The 22,340-nt window shown below is 43.4% G+C and overlaps 1 protein-coding gene across 1 annotated transcript in view; it reads right to left on the reverse strand.

Annotated features, from left to right (window-relative positions):
• PIEZO2 (piezo type mechanosensitive ion channel component 2) overlaps window positions 1-22,340 on the reverse strand; it is a 535,104-nt gene that overhangs the window by 21,966 nt on the left and 490,798 nt on the right. Inside the window, exons 40-43 of the mRNA XM_075529992.1 lie at window positions 9,038-9,290; window positions 8,132-8,264; window positions 6,480-6,627; window positions 6,173-6,387 (exon numbers count right to left, since the gene is read on the reverse strand). Of these exons, the coding sequence (XP_075386107.1) occupies window positions 6,173-6,387; window positions 6,480-6,627; window positions 8,132-8,264; window positions 9,038-9,290 (749 nt within the window). The remainder of the gene's footprint in view (window positions 1-6,172; window positions 6,388-6,479; window positions 6,628-8,131; window positions 8,265-9,037; window positions 9,291-22,340) is intronic.

Genomic DNA, 22,340 nt, shown 5'->3' on the forward strand with positions numbered 1-22,340 from the left:
GAAAATGCTTTCTTGATAGAGATGAAGCTGGAGATCCCTTGAGCGAATTGCACAAGACCAATGACTTGTTCACAGCAAATACCTCTGTTCAACAACACGAAAGGTGACTATACACATGGACATCTCCAGGTGAAATCAAATGGCCTACATCTGTGAGATGAGATGATGAAGAATCTCAATGTTAGCAGCTAAGACCAGGCCAGGGCTGACTAGGAACTGATAATCGGTTGCTCTTTTGTAAGTTCAGGTTGAAGGCGAAGAAAAATAAAACAACTTCATGAGAGCTAAAATACAAGTCTGTCCCACCTGAATTTTGAGAATTTTGATGCATTGAACATTAATGATAGTAGACCTGACGGGCTGTGGGAGAAGTTCAAGAACATAATTCATGAAGGAAACTCAAGGTCATTAAAAAGACAGGACAGAAAGAAAAGGTCAGTGTGCATGTCAGGAGAAATTCTGAAACAAAACCATTCCTGCACATGCAAGTAAGATTTTACTTAAGATCATCCAACAACAGCTGCAGCAGTACATTGACAGAGAGCTGCCAGAGCTAGGCTGGATTCAGAAGAGGACTTGGGACGAAGGATATAATTACTGGTGTCAGATGGATCTTGGCTAAATACAGAGAATACCACAGAGATGTTTACTTTTAGGATACGTTCTAACAAGAGCTAAATGGAACGAAATTTCACACTAGAAAAATCGGTAATATATTTGACAAAAGCATGGTGAACTCTAGGGTCACTTTTAACTTTGAATGAATGCAACATTCTGCAAGACTCTTAAATCTAATCAGTACACACACACACACACAACCAGGAAATAAAAATTATATTTCTGACTTAGGAATATTGTGGAATAAAATTTCCTGTTTTTAAAATTATAAGCGAAAGTTACATGTCTTCATATAAGCAATATAATACTCTTTGTATTGTATTTTAGAATTCCATATGTCACTAAATTTTAATTTTGTTATTAGAAGATGTTTGCTTTTTTAAAAGCTATAAATTGGTTTTATTTAATCCAAAAGATCGGAAAAGGCACTGAGTGGACTGTGTCTGGAAGACCTAATTTAAAGGGAGGAGGAGCTAAGCTCAGTTGACTGGTTATTCTATCCCCGGGCACCTCATGGATGCCCCAGGGACTGGGCACAGAGTCAATGGCTAGAGACCGTATTCACGCTCCTTAGAGAGTCTCCTGTGCTAAGAAACCGGCCGTTGTAGCAATCTTGAGCTGCTATAACAGAAGTACCACAAGGGGGTGGTTTGAACAGACGGAACTTGGTTTTCTCACAGTTTAGGAGACTGGAAGCCTGAATTCAGGGCATCAGCTCTACAGAGGGAGTCTCTCTTTCTCTGTGTGCTCTGGGCAAGGTCTTAATGGCTTCTGGTCCCAGATGCGTTGGTGATCTTGGGCCAGGTGATCTTTCTTTCCATTTGTGCTTCCTTGCTTAATCTGTTTTTTAATATCTCGGGAAGTTCATTTAAAACACGTCCTGTACTAATATTGCTTCATGAACATAACAAGGAAAACTCATTCCCAAACGAGATTGCAACCGCAAGTACTCACTCACTGCCATTCCGAACTGCTGAACTCGAGGTTAGCAGCCCCACTTGTAACCACGACACCATCAGGGCTCCTAGCCAGAGGTTCGTATCTACAATACCCATTGTGTAGGAGCATCGTTCAATCTATCACAGCAGTTTATTTCTGTGTGTGCACAGAGAAGTTACTGGTTGACTTACTCTTCTAAGTTTCCAACAAAGAGCTCTGCTAATGACAAATTCACGAAACCACAGGCTAGGGCTACCCAGAACATCTACTTCAGTACCTTAGTGGTGGCTGTTATTGACAATTTAATTTCTTGACTCTGTGACCTACTTAACTATCTACTTATTTTCTTCATTTATTTTTGTATGTTTTTTATAAAAATCATTTTATTAGGGGCTCATACAACTCCTATCACAATCCATACATACATCAATTGTGTAAAGCACATTTGTACATTTGTTGCCCTCATCATTCTCAAAACATTTGCTCTCCACCCAAGCCCCTGGCATCAGGTCCTTTTCCCCCTCCCTCCCACTCCCCCTCTCTCTCATGAACCCTTGATAATGTATAAATTATTATTTTGTCATATCTTGCTCTGTCATATATCTCCCTTCCCCCACTTTTCTGTTTTATGTCCCCCAGGGAGGAGGTCACATGTAGATCCTTGAAATTGGTTCCCCCTTTCCAACCCACCCTTCCTATTCCCTCCCAGTATCACCACTCACACCACTGGTCCTGAGGGGATCATCTGCCCTGGATTCCCTGTTTCCAGTTCCCATCTGTACCAGTGTACATCCTCTGGTCTAGTCAGACTTGCAAGGTAGGATTCGGATCATGACAGTGGGGGTTGGGAAGGAGGAAGCATTTAGGACCTAGAGGAAAGTTGTATTTTTCATCATTGCTCCATCGCATCCTGAGAAGTTCCCCCAATTTTTATGTTTTACTTCAATGATGGGAAGCAGCCTTGATAATACGTTGGCCATTTTCTTTGCTTTGCTTCCACGATTGAAATCTGTTTCAGAATGAAATTGGTCATGCGTTGCCCAAACAGATGGTCTTCCTGCAGTAGTTCCAACTTTTAACCAAATGCCAACACAGATGGAAGCAGCCACTTCAGAGGGATAGCACGTGAATGTCAGTTTAGACAACAGGAAGATTATTTTATTCCACTCATTTTGAATGAACTATTTTTTAATGGCTTATGGTTAACAGATTGAAGAGACTGTCTCAGGGCTGGGCTATCAGAAGAAAGCCTATTTATTTATTTAAAAAATCATTTTATTTGGGCTCATACAATTCTTATCACAATCCACACATACATCAATTGTGTAAAGCACACTTATACATTCATTTCCCTCATCATTCTCAAAACTCCCTTTCTGTTTGGGTTCCTGGAATCAGCTCCTCATTTTCCTTTTTCCCTCCCCCTCCCTCCCCACTCCCCCCTCCCTCATGAACCCTTGATAATTTATAAATTATTATTTTATCTTATCTTACACTACCCAGCGTCTCCCTTCACCCACTTTTCTGTTGCCCATCCCCCAGAGAGGAGGTTATATGTAGATCCTTGTGATAAGTTCCCCCTTTCTACACTCCCTTCCATTCTGGTATCGCCACTCTCACCGCTGGTCCTGAGGGGTTCAACTGTCCTGGATTCTCTGTGTTTCTAGTTCCCATCTGTACTGCTGTGCATCCTGTGGGACCATGATAGTTGGGAGGAGGAAGCGTTTAAGAACTAGAGGAAGGTTGTGAGTTTCATTATTGCTACACTGAACCCTGAGTGACTCATCTCCTCCCCACCACCTTTCTGCAAGGGATGTCCAGTTGTCTACAGATGGGCATTGGGTCCCTATCACGCACTCCCCTCATTCACGATGATATGATTTCCCCCCCCCCCGCCCACCTTTGGTGCTTGAAACCTGGTCCCCTCGGCCCTTCATGATCACGCATGTTGGTGTGCTGCTTCTATGTGGGCTTTGTTGCTTCTGGGCTAGATGGCCACTTGTTTACTTTCAAGCCTTTAAGTCGCCCAGATGCTATATCTTTCAATAGCCGGGCACCATCAGCCTTCTTCACCACACTTACTTATGCATATATTTGTCTTCACCGTTTATGTGGGGAAGGTGATCACACAATGATGGTTTTTGTTCTTTGGTGTCTGCTACTAAGAAAGCCTATTTATTAGCTTAATAAAAAAATCCATGGAGAACTAAAATGAAAATCGTAGCAAATTAATGTACTTCATAAACAAATGACTATGCCCCTAGGAAATTTACCATTTGTTTCCTCATTCTAATGACCGAAAAACATAACAAGCTTTCTTCTTTAAAGTTATTAAATAAATTAACCATTGTTAGATACTGTTCAGTAGACTTAAGACTCATGTAATGCAAAACAAAATGAAAAATTGTTCTGTGCCAACCTCACAATCATTTTGATGTTTGAGTCCAGTGTTGCAGCCACGCGTCGATTCATCTTTCTTGTTTTGATTGTGCTTCTGCTTGACCAATGGTGATGTTCGTTTCAGGGGCTGGTCTCTCCTGATAACATGTTCAAAGTAGAGGCGATGAAGTCTCGCCTTCCATCCCTCTATGGAACATTCTAGCTGAATTTCTTCAAAATACATATTTTTTCCTGTTCTTCTGGAGGTCAACGGTACTTCCACTGAAACCATAATTAAAATTCAGAGATTCCTCTCCATTATTTCTTGTTTAACGTCCAACTCTCACACATATCTGGGACAATTGAAGATATCATGGCTAGGGTCAGGTGCACCTTTGTCTCAAAGTGATCACCTTATTCTTCAAAAAGTTAAAGGAGTCCTGGGCAGTGGATTCACCATTTAATTTCTTGACTGCTATTTTCGTGAGCATTAATTGCGGATCCCAGCAAGGTAAAAATGCTGAGAACGTAAATCTTTTATCTATTCATAATGATTTCATTTTAGTCCAGGTGTGAGGATTCGGTTTTGTTTTATTTTCAGATTGAGTTATAATTTGAACTGAAGACTGCAATCCTTGATCTTCAACAGCAAGTGCTTCAAGTCCTCCTCAGTTTCTGTAAGCAAGTTCGTGTATCTGGATTTCAAAAGTTGTTACTAAGCCTTCCTCCCATCCTCATGTCACATTTTTTTCATATAGTCCAGCTTCCCAGGTTCTTTGTTCTGCATACATATTGACTGAATATGGCTAATGGAGACAACCCTGAAGTGCATCTTTCCTCATTTTAAACCACACAGTATTCCTGGATTCTATTCGAATGATTGTGCCTCGGTCCATGGGCACAGAGTGTTCTGGAATTCTCATTCTTCTTAATGGTGTCCTCATTTATGATCATCAACATAGCCAAATACTTTTGCATAGTCAATAAAATGCAAGTAACCACTGTTCTTTGTAATGATAACTGAAGATGTCTAAAACAAGAGATATCAGAGCAATTCCCAGGGAGGGCTTCTAAATCGATCCTAAACAACAGCAACCTCAATAGACCAGGCCTGTGCTTCTTCATACCAATTGCTGTGTGAGGTATTCATTTATATGTATTCAGGTGTATCTAATGAAGGGTACTGATCTCAGTACTTAGAATGGACACTCCCTGCTGGGATCTCTTTAACACCTTAGCAGATAGTCCCCACTGATAGAGGTGTTCTTGGCTTCTCTTTTGCTGATGGATTCATTCACCTTTAATGCATTAAATATGGTTGCCCATATTTGGGGAAATGTTTCTACAGTGGAAAGACTACCTAGCTTAAGTGACATCGATGCCGAAATCTAGAGAGCAGGGAGGAAACACCGTAGTGAGGTGGTACAGCAGAGAAGAGAAGCAGAAAGCATGAAGTAGCCATCCAGCAGGTCAAGCTTTGAGGTGTGAAAGAACACAGCACCCCTGGGGGCTGAAGAAAACGACACCTACAAGGGGTGCGTTCAAGGCAACACAAGGAGGGACAGTAGCCACCTTTACTGGCCCACTGTCTTTGCCTTATGGCATTACAGGCTGCTCTTAACCACCGAGCACTCACCCGCATGCCGTACCAATAGCAGGCACAGGCACGGTCAGGTCACGGTGTCTGGCAATTTCAAGGTGATCTTTAGACAATTTTACATTTCATCCCCATGGTAACTTAACCTTCTGGGCAAATATTCTGACCTTCCATGGCCACCCTCTCTTTTTCCTTCTGTCAGTTAGTCCCCACCATCTCCCACCCATTTCTCCAGTGACAGATTGTCACTAAGCCTTTCTGCAATCCTGATGCCACCCCATTCTTTACATAACCCAGCATCAGCTCCCTCACCACCATGCTCTAGGCCAGCTCCATGCTGTGAAGGAGCTGTGCCAGATGCCACCCAGAGAACACTGGATGAATTTGATTCTTTGATGGTCACCATTCTCATGCAAAAGTGAAATCTCCACCTCTGTGAAAACTCAATGAGCCCCAATTAAATTCTCTGGAGGAATCATTTCATACCTTGGGCAGACAGTGAGTGTGATTCTAATGAACATCTTTGACTCTTCATATTCCTTTTCCTGTATCTGTGTTTTTGCTTTGCAAATACACACGTGGTGATAACTTTATGAAACCCATATACCTTAAAGTAGGCTCATGTCCCCAGTTCCTTACCTCTCCGTCACACTAGGTAAGATGAAGAACATCCAAAAGTGGATTCCAAACACAAGAATGACCTGGAAAACAACCTTTCCCAGCACAGTCTTTCTGAGGTAGAGAGCCCGGTCCACTACCATCGTTCCAAATTGAATGAGGACCATCACCAGAAATGGCCCTGGGACTTGGTCCTCCGACAGAGAGGAGGTGATGTCTGCTGCTGCTGAGTGTTTCTGGAAAGAGACAAAGCCTCAGGCTGAGTGTCATCGCACAAGCAAACCTGCCTCCTAGCACACGGATAGGTAGTGGGACTGTCCTAACCTACCCCAAAGGCCCAGAAGCCAAAGACAATGATGATGAAGTCAACAGTGTCTGCCAGGAACATGAGCACGTATACGTCAGTCACAGCGCTGTAGTCTGGGTGGATGAGGTCATAGAAGAACTGCCGGATGGGCACGTATATCTGCAGAGTCCTGCAAAACAGAGACCCGCCCACTGTGTCAAGAAGACAGACTGGGAGAAGGACCAGTCGGTTCAACCAGTGGGTGCAAGGAGTAGTCCTACATCCCATGGTCCCACCAGTGCCCCGTGTAGATGCACTGGGACTGGCTCCTGTATGCAGATGGCTATTGCCACGGTGGTTGCTAGATGGTATGGATTTGGCCCTTGGCTCCTGCAAGATGGGAACAACCTTCTTCCCTGTTTTGTGCTGTTCCCGTGATTGCTGAGTGCTGTAATTCAAAGAGTTTTCATGAGGTGACATTCAGAAGTAGGTCACTGGGCCTTCCTTCCTAGTCCAGCTTCGTCAGGAAACTCTGCTAACCGGTTTACCATCAGAGCACCCTGCTGAGATGGGTGGTGACGGTGCATGAGATGCATTTGCTAGGGACTAACGTTGAATCTCTTGCATGGAAGGTGACAGTCCTACCAAAGGACCCAATGTCCTCAAGCCAAAGCTATATTGGGCAATGGTGTTACAAGCCTCTTTTCATCCGGAAGTAGTTGTACTCTGTACTGTAAACTCAGTGCCTGGGTTTATAACAATTCCTACTTGTGAAACTTGAGCAGGTGGCTGCTTTGCTCTGCATTTTGTTCCCGCTTCTGTAAATTGGGCAAAGATAACATCTGACTCACAGGGTCAAGTGAAAACGGACTGAGAAGGTGTCTGCATTCAGAGGACAAGACTCAGCACACGTGTTATACCCCTCTCTCTTTTGTTCCTGGCCTGCACCTTGCTCTGTCTTTTAGTAGCAGGCACTGTTGGCCCCAGGTGACCACCACCTCTGATTTCTCTCTTCCATGCCTTCAGTGTGCTTACAATTCAAGGCTATGCTAGACCATGGCAGCACACCTGATCTAAGACACCCACCATCACCTGGGGCCGCCTTCAAATGATGGTGTCTGGTCCAATCATGATTTAACCCTGGACTTGCAGACTCTAGACCCTCTTCCATTCCAGGACATGGCTATTGTCTCTTGGAATGCCTGGCAGTCAGAAGGGCCCTGGACACTTTGCTTGATACGAGCTGATTGAAGAGTCCCTGGATCGTGCAAACCATTTGCATGCTTGGCTGATCAGCTAAAATGGGAGGTTTGAGTTCACTCAAAGACTGCACGTAGAAAGGATTACTGGTATCATTCTGAGAAGCCAGGGGTTGATAACCCCACTGAGAAAGTGTCACTCTGAAACACAGCTCCGTGGTCATGTCTGGAAACGCAGACTGCCAGCCCTTCAAATTTCTTCTTCATTCTGTTCAAATGTAAAAAGTGTCTTCACTAAGTTTTCCTAAAATTAGTCATACTTATTGAGAATTAATTTTTTAAAAATGTAATTATGGACCATTTTACCCAGGACATATAAAATTGTGATCTGAGAAATCACCTCTTGGTTTTTGACATCTGGATTATATGAAATAACAGATACACATTCTCCTGCTCTAGAATAACGTACCCACCTCAAATGTGTCATGTACTCACTTTTCAATGGTAAATATTTTTGCTTTGACTAAATGCTCCTGGAGCTTTTCCATATAGAGTTCCCTTTTGCTTTTCCGCTTCATGCTTAAAACACTGCTTCCTTTTTGACTGCTGTTTCTGGTACTTGTACTTCCTAGAATCAGAAAGAAACCTATTTTGAGAAATAGGGTGTGATAGTACATCCACAACAAAGTACCTGGACCCACACGGCACACGGAGTGTGTTAAATTGTTTTATGGGGACATGAGTACACTGGCACCCTTCAGGGTGATGCTGAGTCACTTGTGCATGTTCTCCATCCTGCTTCCATAGTAAAATCAGTATGTGGGCTGCCACGATTGGGCATGTGCGCTGTGCCAGTCTCGGCGCCTTTCTCTCACTATGAACACCACATCAGGGTCTGGCAGTGGGCTCTGAGGAGGGTAACACAGAACTCACATAGCAGACAGCTTTAGATATCAGCACATCAGTGTGAAAGCGTAATTCTTCAAACAGTGGGCACCAGTCCAGGAAATAACTAGATACTTTAGCAAAAGTGCCCACTGGTTAAACCTAAACACCTTTTCCAAATACAGTCACTGGAAGTCCTCTGGCACACTCAGCAAGGCCTCTGGGTGTGATTTCAAAATGCTCCTGTCCTGGGGTATGAGGGAACTTCCCATAAGTGCTAACAACTGCCCCTAGCACCAGAGTGGAATTGGGTGTGTTGTACAATGGGGTGACTGTCCCACTTGCATAGCCACAGTGGGACGAAACCTTGAGTTGGCATAATCCCTGAAGGATTTCTTTCACACAACAGATTGATCTCCTGCTAGTCCTCCCACACATGCCCTGCCCCCTCTCCTGGCACCATAAGCAACGGTAGTTGGGGTGTGCTCCTTTCTAGGCGTGCACTCTGACACCCACCTCGTTTGGACCTGTTTGAGGAGAAGCTGGACTCCTGGGAAGCCCGGGAGCTGCAGACAGAGCTCTTCCTCCGGAGTGCGCTCTGCCGCTCTGGGAACTGCACGCGCACTGACTCGACTGACGTGGCCAGGTTGATGGACTTCAGGGAGCCACAGGAGTCCTCTCTGCTGTGACTAAGAGACAGGTCGTCGTCGGACTCATCCTTGCTCAGGTCACCTCCAACGGAGTCATCGTCATCCCACAAGCCATGGCACTGAAAAGGCAAAATGACAATTCAGTCTACAGTGCCCGAAGTCTAGCTAATACCTAGTTAGATAGACTATCCCTCAAGGGTGGGAAAGCTCATCTTCTTAAGAGTCTAGAACCTTACAATGCGCTAACTGAGCATAATGGGTTGTGTGGAGGTGACAAGCACCTGGCTAATTAATTGAGATGAAGACCAATAATGTTTGCTCTATGGAGACAAGATTAAATGAAAGTCACTTCAAGTATTCCTTGAGTCACAGTGCATTTTTTACATCATTTTATTGGGGGCTCATACAACTCTTATCACAATCCATCCATCCATTGTGTCAAGCACATTTGTACATTTGTTGCCCTCATTGTTCTCAAAACATTTGCTCTCCACCTAAGACCCTGGCATCAACTCCTCATTTCCCCTCCTCCCTCCCCCCTTCCCTGTCCCTCCTGAACCCTTGATAACTTATAAATTATTATTTTGTCATATCTTACACTGTCCGAGGTCTCCCGTCACCTTCTACCCTACCCTACCCTACCCTACCCTACCCTACCCTAACTCCAGCTTCCTGGTATCACCACTCTCACCACTGCTCCTGAAGGGCTCATCCTCCCTGGATCCCCTGTGTTTCCAGTTCCTATCTGTACCAGTTTACATCCTCTGGTCTAGCCAGATTTGTAAGGTAGAATTGGGATCATGAGAGCGGGGGAGAGGAAGCATTTAGGAACTAGAGGAAAGTTATATGTTTCATGGTTGCTACAATGTACCCTGACTGACTCGTCTCCTCCCCACAACCCTTCTGTAAGGGGATGTCCAGTTGCCTGCACATGGGCTCTGGGTCCCCACTCTGCACCCCCCTCATTCACAATGATGTGATTTTCTGTTCTTTGATTCCTGACACCTGATCCCTTCTACACCTCATGTGTTAGTCTGGGTACATTAGAGAAACGAATCCACAGAAACTCATGTATGAGAGAGAATTTTATATAAAGGTTAAGTGTGCATCAAGAAAAAATCCCAACCCAGTGCTGCCCAAGTCCAACATTAAGCCATTAACATATATGTCCCACACTAATCCACAAAGTTTTCCTCCATCTCACAAAACAGACGCAATGATGCCGACTGCAGGAGGAAAAATGAGTCAGTGAATATGTAAATATCTCAGCGCTGGCAGGGGTCTCCAAATGGGTGCTCCAGCATCCAGAGCTGCATCGGGGTAGGTCCATGTGGCTTCTCCTTAAGGATGTCTTGCAGGAAGTGAGCCTTGCCAGCTAAAGCAGGGAACTGGCTGTACCCTGGTCCGACCATCAGAAAACAAGAGATCCTAGAACTCAAAAGAGGAGGCTCACTGAGCCATTTATCCCTCCACCCTTCAATTAACCCCAAATGTATTAATTGGCCAGGTTGGCACAATATACTAACTACCTCACCTCATGATCGCACAGGCTGGTGTGCTTCTTCCATGTGGGATTTGTGGCTTTTCAGTTACATGACCACTTGTTTACCTTCAAGCCTTTAAGACTCCAGACATTGTATCTTTTGATAGCTGGGCACCATCAGCTTTCTTCACCACATTTGTTTATGCACCCATTTGTCTTCAGCGATTGTGTCGGGAAGGTTAGCACATAGTGATATGGTTTTTTTTTTGTTCTTTGATGCCTGAAAACTGATCCCTTCGGCACCTCGTGATCACACAGGCTGGTGTGCTTCTTCCATGTGGGATTTGTGGCTTCTCAGCTAGATGACCACTTGTTTACCTTCAAGCCTTTAAGACTCCAGATGCTATATCTTTTGATAGTAGGACATCATCAGTTTTCTTCACCACATTTGTTTATGTACCCACTTTGTCTTCAGTGATCGTGTCCGGAAAGTTAGCATCATGGAATGCCAGTTTAATAGAACAAAGTATCTTACATTGAGGGAGTACTTCTGTGAGGCCCAATGTCCATGTGATACCTTAATACTAAACCTATAAATATATGCACAGAGATCTATTTCCTCACCCTCATATATAAATATATTTACATATGTACATGCTTTTATTTAGACCTCTATAAACACCCTTTGCCTCATAGCTCTTTCCTCCATTTCCTTTTACTTCCCTCTTGTCCCACTATCATGCTCAGCCTTCATTTGGGTTCCAGTAATTCCTCTTGGTTACATTACCCTTGATCAAGTCCTACCAGGCCTCCCACACCCTCCTCATCACCAGTTTGGGTCACTTGTTGTTCCCTTGTCCCTGGGTTTGTTAGCACAACTTCCTTGCCCCACCTCCCCCTCTCCCATGTCCCTCTGGAACTGTTGGTCCCTTTGTTTTCTCCTCCAGATTGTTCATCCAGCCTATTTTAATTAGACAGACCTACGGAGCACAAAAACAATACAGAGCAAAACAACAACAACAAAAAGTCAATGACAAAAAATCCCACCCAAAAAACCCCCACACCAACAACTAAAAAGGAAAGCTTGTAGTTAGTTCAAGGACTATTTGTTGGCCTTCAGGAGTGTTTTCTAGTCGAGTCTGATGGGGTGCCAAACCCTGGCCCCAAAGTCTATTTTTGATATTCCCTCGGGACTTCATTGCTCTGTTCCTCTTGCTGTTCTGTGCACGTCCTTAGTGTTTTGCCTCAATGTGGGGGGGATCAGATTGGGCTGAATTCCCACACTGTGTCTCCAGTGTTGTCCCCTGTAGGGCTATGAGTCAGTGAGGGATGGCATGTCTTACAGTGGGGCCGGCCATATGGTCTTCTCTGTGGATTGGCTGCTCTGAGCGGAAATATCATCCTCAAGACTTGGTGGGCCAGGAATGTGCTCCACTCTCTCTTCCTACCCCTTCATTTGCTCCCCTGTGCTCTGATCAAACATGTCCCTCTCCCTGAGCTGCAGCTTCAGTGCTGTCCTCTGAAATAAATTCTTCTGGGGAGAGGGCAGCTGTCCACGTAGTTGGGATTGAGGCAAGCCCTCAGACCTCACTACTGGTTCCCTACTCCATGCCAGCATGTTGCATTCACATCTTGGAGCAGCGGGTTGAGTGACAGTACTTTTTATGGCACATTTGGCTACATTCTCTCTTGAAGACTGGTATTTGAAGTATCAATTTTAAATATTGGTTGGTGAATTTAGCCCCACCAGCCTAGACTCACAAGACACCATTACTTGAGCAATCATGCATCCCTCTCCCCACCGCACCAGAATAAAATGAGAATCACTGAATCACCCAATACCAGCTAAGAAACCAAGTTGCTACAAACAGTCAACTCAGAAATATACTGAGGAGCTCTAACAAGATGGTGGCTTCATCATACCATGACCCTCTCAAGCAAAGACACAAGGAACCATGTGAGACAGATAAAGACAACAGCCTTGGTACCCTGAGCAGCAAAGGGAAGGATAAGATTTGGCTGAACACGGAATGGAAGTACAAGTCGAGTGAAGGCAATGAACCAAGGGACTCAAGGATTGTGCGTGTCCTGACAGCTGGCCCTGTGCAGTTTGGTCATCTTGAGACAAAGCAATCAGCATTTCCAGATGAGAAGGCAACTTCATGCAACCCCAGGAAGGACAGAGATCTCATATAGAGAAATCACGAGTGAAGCAAAGTGAGCAGAACACAACCCAGATTTAAGGAATGAGTGTGCAACGAGGAAGGCAAGCATTATAGACATCCAGGGGACCACAGAACAGGGAAGGAGCCAGAAAATAGGGACACCACTGTTCACCAGCTGGTCAATTGGTTGAAGATCTACATGGAGGGGAGGGTCTGTGGATTGGTGGCTAGAGGTAATGGCCTCTGCAGAATGTCCCTACTGCATGGGACCAGGGCAGGGCCCTGATTTCTTGGGGCACTAACCAAGGAGCACACTGGTACCCACATTGCTGGCCACAGACTGTAGCAATGCCCTCTCCCTTCTTCTTCTTCCCGAATTGGAACCACCATTCACACCAGTCCACCTAGTGACTGATGGCCCTATCAGATGTTCCTCTTCCACCCGTTGTCTGTGGTGCCAGTCCTCATGCTTGGCCTCACTGCCTTCTCCCCCACCCCCCAACCCCACCGCTGCTTCTTGCTACTCTATCCTCCGAATATCCAGCAACATATGCTCCTGTAGATCATACACCACACGCTCCCCCACTCTACTCCCTACACAATTGGTGGAGTACACTCCTACTTATCAACATCCCATGATATAAACTTCCATGTCACCATGCTGGTGACTGGCAGCACACATGTCCCTGCCACGATGCCATCTGTGGTTCACTGCTGCACTAGCAAGTGGCGAATGTAAGCAAGCTCCCATCTCATCGGCCTTCCCTAACCGCCCCGAGTCCCCTTTGGATGGAGGCATATGCTCCTCTACTGTCTGGTGACTAGAGGTGAGAACCTCCTTTTTCTCTCATCCCACTGGAATACAAGATGCAAGCTCCCATACTACCCGTACAGAGACCAGGGGCCCATACACCTTCATCCAAGTCACCAGGGAATTGGCAAAACACACGCAGAGCACCCATAACTTGATGACTAGCAAGAGTTCACCTGCCCCCATACCTGGTAACTACAGCCAGCCACACACTCTCAGAAGCAACATCTGGCCATGCTGATAGTTGACGCCTGCATCTCTGCCTAATGAAAAGCAGGAGTTTCTAGTGATTCCATCCAACCAGCAACAATGTCACACACCCCCTCGCACAGACAGTTCCCGCAGGCCAACTGCTCACACATGGCAACCACCTGAGCCCCTTTATCTACCAAAGTGTCAGTTCATGAGTACACGTAGGGCCTCTCTCATCCATTCGGAAAGAACTCCCTCAGGCGCGATGCTGGGAGAGTGGAGGGTGAGTGGGTTGGAAAGGGGGAACTGATTACAAGGACCCACATGTGACCTCCTCCCTGGGAGACGGATGGCAGAGAAGGGGGGGGGGGAGGGAGACTCCGGATAGGGCAAGATATGTTAAAATAATGATGTATAAATTACCAAGGGCACATGAGGGAGGGGGGAGCGGGGAGGGAAGGAAAAAAAAGAGGACCTGATGCAAAGGGCTTAAGTGGAGAGCAAATGCTTTGAGAATGATTGGGGCAGGGAATGTACGGATGTGCTTTATACAATTGGTGTATGTATATGTATGGATTGTGATAAGAGTTGTATGAGTCCCTAATAAAATGTAAAAAAAGAAAAGAGGAGAAAAAAAAAGAAAATGATTAGGGCAAAGAATGTACAGATGTGCTTTATACAATTGATGTATGTATATGTATGGACTGTGATAAGAGTTGTATGAGCCCCTAATAAATTGTTTAAAAAAAAAAAAAGAACTCCCTCAGAAGGGCCACCGAGACATCTCCCCCTGGCTGTCGAGAGGTGCACTAACTGCCATCACCAACACGGAGAGAAGCCGCGGTGTTAGCCAATACTCTGTCCACTCAGATTAGTGATCCACAGAGAAGGGCTACCCAGCCAATCTGTACCGTTTTAACAGTAAAATAATAGGATGAAGGAAACAAACATAGATGCAACAAATAAATAAAAGAACAGATCAATGTTTTTGAGACAGCGGATATTAAAAAATCATATCGAGAAGATAAGATGGCTTAATCAACTGAACAATATAAAGGGGCAGAAAAACCTACCTGAGGAATACAAAGTAATAAGAATATCTGGTAAGGAATGAAAAATTCTTATATATAGGATCCTCAACGAGATAAAAGGAAGTACAAACAAATCCAAGTAAAACATAGACAATATCATTATAAAAATCAGGAAAACATTTTAAAATGTCAAAATAGCCAATAGAAGTCATACTAAAATCAAAACAAAAATATAAAAACACAGAATTGTAAATTCAGATTAATTATAAAATACCAGAAATAGAAAACCTAATGAAAAGACATAGAAGTAGAATTGAATACTTGATAGATCAAATCAGCAAAATAGAGGTCAAAGTTCCTGACATTAATTTATTTGAGCAACAATCAGGAAAAAAAGAAAGAGAAATGAAGAAAGCTTTAGAGTTAGGTGAGACATTATCAAAAGGCATAATCTATGCATGATTGGAATTTCAATAGGAGGAGACAGACAGAGAGAGCAACAGAGAGAGAATTAAAAAATATTAATTAGCAAAAATTTTTCATAATATCATTAAAGCTGAGAAGGCTTTCAGCAACAAGCTCAAATAACTCCATACAGTGTAGACCTATGTATCTCACATTCCAAAACCAAAGACAAAGAAATAATTCTGAGAATACCTTAAAAAAAAACCAAAATATCAAATAAAAGGGACATCAACATGTCTAAGTTTTAATTTCTGAACAGAAAATGTGCAAGCAAAGAGACAATGGATGGCATCTGTAAAACTCGGAAAGAAAAGAATTGCCAGCCAAGAACCATATATTCAACCATGCTCTCAAATAGCATGGAAAATTAGAACATTCCTAGATAAACATAAATTGAAAGAAAAAAAAAAACCAGACCAACCTTTCAAGAGATATTAAAGGGAGTCTATGATAGTCACATAATCTCATGTCAACTTGAGGTATTATGAGTGAAGGGGTGGAGTCTATTCTGTCAACCAGCCAATGCTGCCTTTGTGTGGTTGTGGCCCTCTCATGAGAATTCTGGGAACTTCTCTCTTTATTCTGCTATCAGAACAAGTGGACTACACTCTCTCTCTGCTTTCCCTTTCGTCCTGTTGAGACACTGAGAGAGCTGGTGGGGGTACATGGAGAACCGTGCCAGCGTTGACAATGTATGCCACTGGATCCACAAGACTTTCTACCCACAGGCCTGTGACCTTCCTGCATTCGACATCATTGCATGGGCTACATGAGTCTGAAGAGGAATTTATGGACATGTATCAGAATTGTGGATTTGATCTGGAATAGGCTGGGATGTTTTCTCAATATACAATTGCTCTTTGAAATAAAGCTCGCTCTTTCACACATAGGAGTGTCTCTGGATTTGCTTCTCTAGTCAACCCAGCCTAACACAGAGTCCTTTGGACAGAAAACCAATGAAATACAAACTAAATAATGAAGTAACAAAAGTACATTAAAGCCACAAAACCGAATACAGGGAATGAGTTTAAATGATGATCACTTCAAAGCCAAAAGGGAAAATAAATCTTCTAGTCACAGAACAATACAGCCTTTTTAAAAAGTGCTATCGAGTTGGTTCTGACTGAGTGTCCCTGAGTGCAACAGTATACAATACTGTCATTCTCGTGCTAGTCACACAATCTTTGCTATGCCTGAGCCCAGCATTTCAGAAACTGCGCTGCTCCATTTAATCACGGGCTTTCTCTTTTCATTGATCCTCTACTTTAAGGACTATCGGGTCCTTTTACATGGACTGGCCTCGCCCGACAAATGAGCAAAGTATATGAGACAAAGTCTCAACACCCTAGCCTCTAGGAGCATTCTGGCTCCACTTCTTCCAAGACGAAATGTATTCATCCCTTTGGCAGTTCACAGTATATTCAATCTCTATATGGTAGGGAAAACAAGGAGATATCAAGAAACAAGAGATGATTTAAACTTGTATATTGACAGCGAGCTGCCAGAGGCCCAGCCCAGATTCAGAAGACATGGAGAAGGGATAGCAGTCTTGACGTCAGACAGATACAGGCTCAAAACAGAATAGCAGAAAGATGTTTACTTGTTTTTTCATTGACGATGGCAAGGCATTCAACTGTGGGGATCATAACATACTGTGAGTAGCCTTGAGAATAACGGGGACTTCAGAACACTGCCTTGCGCTTATGGGGAACCTGCGCATGGATCAAGAGGCAGCTGTGTAAACAGAACACGGAACACTGCACGGTTTAAAACCAGCCCAGGTGCTCATCAGGCTTGTATCCTTGCACCATTATTTCCTCAATCTGTATGATGAACAAATAACCAGAGAAGCTGGACTGTAGGAAGAAGAATGTAGCACCAAGATTTGAAGACAGTTTATCAATAACTTGTGCTCTGCAGACACCACAACCTCGCTTGTTGAAAGTGAGGAGGACTTAAAGCACTTGCTGATGAAGATCAAGGGTTGCCACCTTAAGTGTGGATTCAGACTCAATGTAAAGACCACAAATTCACAGTAGGAAGCATCATGCTAAATGGAGATTGTCAGGGATTGAAGTTGTCAGGGATTGAAGTTGTCAGGGATTTTTGTCTTCCTGGATGCACAATCAATGTTCATGGAAGCAGCAGTCAAGAGCTCAAAAGACGAGAGTCATTGGGCAAATGCGCTTCACAAGACCTCTCTGGAGTACTGAAAAGCTGTAAGGAGGGAAGTTACTTTGAGGACTAAGGTGTGCCTGACCGAAGCTATGGCACATTTAGCTCCTCCTGAGCAGATGAAAATTGGACACTGAATAAAGAATACTGAAGAAGAAATGAAGCGTCTGAATTGTGATGCTGGAAAAGTCTATGGAAAGCATCAAGGGCTGATAAAAGGACAAACAAATCTGCCTTGGAGAAGTAGGTCAGGGTGCTCCTTAGAGCCAAGGGCGGGGCGACACCAGTGCCTGGACAAGGCCATCATGCTTGGGAAAGTAGAGAGACAGCAGAACAGAGGAAGGCCCTCAACGAGATGGATTGACACCATGGCTGCAACAATGAGCAATCAGGACACAGGGACAATCAGGAGATGACACGGGTTCAGGCAGCGTTTGATTCTGTTGTACAAGGGGAACAGACTCAATAGCACCTAACAAATAGCATAACTATAAATAGCATGATTATGTAGTACTGCAACAAGAGCAGTAACAAGAAATCATTTGGAAGAGGGTATAGATGCAGATATCTATGATAAAAAATGTGAGGAAGGCTATATGGTACTGTAACATGTGCATGTATAGGCATGCATGGTTATAATTCTCCTAGAAAAATAGAGCACATGGGAATCACAGCTATGAAACCTTCTTACATATAGTCAAATAATTTGGTTATATTAAGTTATGGGACTTGTAGCCAAAGGATCATAGACTCAGGAGACATCTAGATGAACTGAGATAAGACATGGAAGTAGTTCGTTTATTGTGCCAAACTGGCTGATAAACACATGTGGGTTTAGTTCTCGGGTCTCTTGCTTTGTGATGGTTGGACCAGGGTGCAGCTGCCTTAGCCAGTTCCCTGCTTTATAGCTGGCAAGGTTCACTTCCTGCAAGACATCCCTAAAGAGAAGCCACATGGACCTATCCCGATGCAGCCCTGGGTGCTGGAGCACCCATGTGGAGACCCCTGCCAGCAATGAGATGTTTACACATTCACTGCCTTGGCTTTCCTCTTGCAGTTGGCATCATTGCGTCTGTTTTGTGAGATGGAGGAGGAGTTTGTGGATTGGTGTCGGACATATGGGTTAATGTTGGACTTGTGCAGCACTGGGTTGGGATGTTTCCTTGATGCACACTTAACCTTTATATAACACTCTCTCTTACATAGGAGTTTCCATGGATTTGTTTCTCTAAAGTACCTAGACCAACACAGACACTATATAAAAATAATGTTCTACATACTAGAGTGTTGAATAGTGTCTGGGGCCTTAAACATGTGTGAATTTTTAAGTTACGATGTTTGGTTGCTTCCCAACAAAAGTGAAGGAGAATAAAGAAAACCAAAGACTACAGGAAGCAGTTTTTCCAGAGGACTAATGGTCCACTTCAAGAAAGAACATTAGTTAGAGAATATAGCCAATGCAATGGAAATTAAGCTGGAGATGGTATTATAGATTTTTGAAAGACCAGTGGCTTCTTTATAACAAACATCTCTTTTCAACAATAAAATGCTGGATGTCTCCAGCAGAAGTCATATCAACTACATCTGGGGGAAAAGACAATGGGAAAGCTCTGTAGTTGCAGTTAAAACCATGCCAAGGGCAATGGTACAACCGACCAAATTGCTCATATGTAAGTTCAAGTTGAAGCGAAAGACAATTAAAATAAGGAGTCAAAATATGACCTTGAGCAAACCCCACTTGAATTTCACGAAAATCTCAGGAACTGGTTTGATACATTGAACACTAATCACAAAAGACGTGATGAGCTGTGGCAGGACATCCAGAACACCATGTAATATCTTATCCTTAGAGTTCCTTTCTGATCTGTTTCTGAAGGTGTTTCAGTTTGAGAAAAAATAAAAATCAAAGGGAGAATACATATGGAATATGGATTAATCCCCTTTGACCTTGGACCAGGGATGTGAACAGCCTGGCTACAATGCAGAATACACCGGAAAGGGGATTGTTGTAGATTCATTAGGTTAAAATTTAGCACCCTATCATTTGACTTCCCTTATTTAAATTTATTCTATGTGTTAATATTTTCTGCTTTTTTTGATTGATGTTTTTATCTATTTTACTTTGTTATTCTTGTGGGGATTTTTGGTTTTATTTTTAACGTTTTTCTGTACATGAAATCCAGGATAGGTAAATCCATAAAGCCAGTAACTAGACTGGTGGTTCCTTGGGGGTATTGCAGGGGATGTTAGAGAGATGTGGGGAGCTAATAAAGGGTAAAAGAATGAAGAAAATGTTACAAACTGATTGTGGCAATGATTGTACAACTCTCCTTGATGTGATTGCACTATTGAATTGTATGATATGTGGATTATACGCCAATGAAATTGTTGAAAACAAGATTGGAAAGAAAGAAGAGATCAGGGTGGATGCCAGTAGACTCTGAGCCTTGCTCTTAAGGTAAATGGAGGAATTGATGAAGTCAAAGAGCTGAACATAAAAATTCACAGGGCAGCTCTAGTAGGCAAAGTAAAATATTGTGATGAAATGTGCAAAGACCTAGTGTTAGAAAACCAAAAAGGAAGAATATGCCGGGAACAGTGTAAGCTGCAAGACTCAGGAAAAAATTCAACCTTCAAGTTCCAATATTGAAAGATTCTATGGACAAAATATCAAGGATGCAGGAGGAAGTCAAAGAAGATGAATAGAATAGAGTCACTGTACCCAAAAGAACTAGTGAACATTCAACCATTTCAACGGTTAGAATATGAGTAATAACCAATAATGCTGAAAGAAGTTCAAGTTCCATTGAAAGCATTAGCGAAAAATAAGACTCCAGGAACTGATGGACTATGAAAGGAAACGTTTCAACAAGTTCATGAAGCACTGTTAACACTCACTCCACTATGCCAGGAACTTTAGAAGACGGCTGCTTGGCCACCTGACTGGAAGAGATGCAGATAGGTGCCCATGCCAAAGATAGGCGCTCCAACCGAATGCTCAACTTGCAGCATAACAACATTAATATCACATTCAGTTAAAATTTAATATCATCCAATGGTTGCAGCAGTACATTCACAGGGAGCTGCAAGAGGTGCAGGCTGGGTTTAGATGAGGACACAGAGAAGGGATATCATTGCTGAAGTCAGATGGATACTGGCTAAAGGCAGAGAACAGTAGAAAGATGTTTGCTTGTTTTGTTTTTCTTTTACTATGTCAAGGCATTCTACCATGTGTTTCAAAACAAACTATCAAAACATACCTTGAGAAGAATGGGAATCCCAGAACACGTCACTGTGCTCACGGGGAACTTGAACATGGATCAAAGGCAGTTGTGCAAACAGCACATATGAATATTACATGACTTAAAATCAGGAAAAGTGTGCATCAGGGTTGTATCCTTGCATTATATTTATCCAGTCTGCATGCTAAGTAAATAGAGAAGCTGGATTATATGAAGAAAACTGTGACATCAGGATCCGGGAAAGGCTTATTAACAACCTGCGATAAGCAGATGACACAGAGTTGCTTGCAGCGAATGAAGAAGACTGGAAGGACTGGATGAAGATCGAGGATGCAGCTGTCAGTAACCCAAATCCTCACCCCTGGCCCGATAGAGAAATGGATAAAAGATGGAAGTTGTCAAGATTTTCATTTTACTTGGATCCACACTCAGTACTCCTGGATGCAACAGAAAAGAGCTCAAATGACACAGTGCATGGGTAACTCCACTGCCCACGACCTCTTTAACATGTTGAAAAGGAAGGGTGTTACTTTGAGGCTTCAGTTGTGCCTCACCCAAGCCATGACATTTTGAGCTGCCTTCCTATGCATGAGAAAGTTGGACAATGAATAAGGAAGACCAAAGAAGAAGTGATGCATTTGTATTATGGTGCTGGAAACGCATATTGAAATGATGCCATATCACGGGACGCCAAAAGAATAAGCAAATCATTATTGGAAGAAGTACAGCCAGAATGTGCCTTACTGGGAAGGATGGCAAAACTTCATCTGACACTTTCTGTACATGTTGTCAGGAGAGACCAGACCCTCGAGAAGGACATCATGCTTGGTAAAGTAACAGGGCAGTGAAAAAGAAGACGACCTTTGACAAGATGGATTGACACAGTGGGTGCATCGATAATCTTAAACATAAGAACAATTGTGAGGATGCCACAGGACTGAGGATTTTTTTTTCTGTTGGACATAAATAGGGTGACTATGAGTTGGAACCTACTGGACTGCACCTTATGACAATGACAATGACCCACTTGAACAACAGACTCCTGTAGTCTGAGAACAGAAGAATTAGATGGTGCCTGTCTACCAGGACCAACAGTTCTGGCTAGGAAGGCAATTAAAGCTTTCAGAATGAAAAAAAAAATCTTTCTTCTGGCTTTTTAATGCTCCCCCCCCCACCCACTATCATGACCCTAATTCTACCTTACAAATCCAGCTAGACCAGAGCATGTATGTGGGTACAGATAAGAGCTGAAAACACAGGGAATCCAGGACAGAGAAACTCCTTGGGACCAATATTGAGAGTAGCCATACCAGGAGGGTAAGGGGAAGGTGGGAGAGAAAGAGGGAGTCAATCACAATGACCTACCTATAACCTTCTCTGAGGGGGATGGATAGCAGACAAGGGGGTATAGGGAAACATTGGCCAGTACAAGACATGAAGAAATAATAATAATTTATAGATTATCAAGGGTTATTAAGGGAGTGAGGGAGGAGAGGGAAGGAGGGAAAAATGGGGAGCTGATCCCAAGGGCTCAAGTAGAAAGAAAATGCTTTGAGAAGGATGATGGCAACATATGTACAAATGTGCTTGACACAATGGATGGAT

The sequence above is a fragment of the Tenrec ecaudatus genome, chromosome 13, assembly GCF_050624435.1.
Source record: "Tenrec ecaudatus isolate mTenEca1 chromosome 13, mTenEca1.hap1, whole genome shotgun sequence".
NCBI classification, from domain to species: Eukaryota; Metazoa; Chordata; class Mammalia; order Afrosoricida; family Tenrecidae; genus Tenrec; species Tenrec ecaudatus.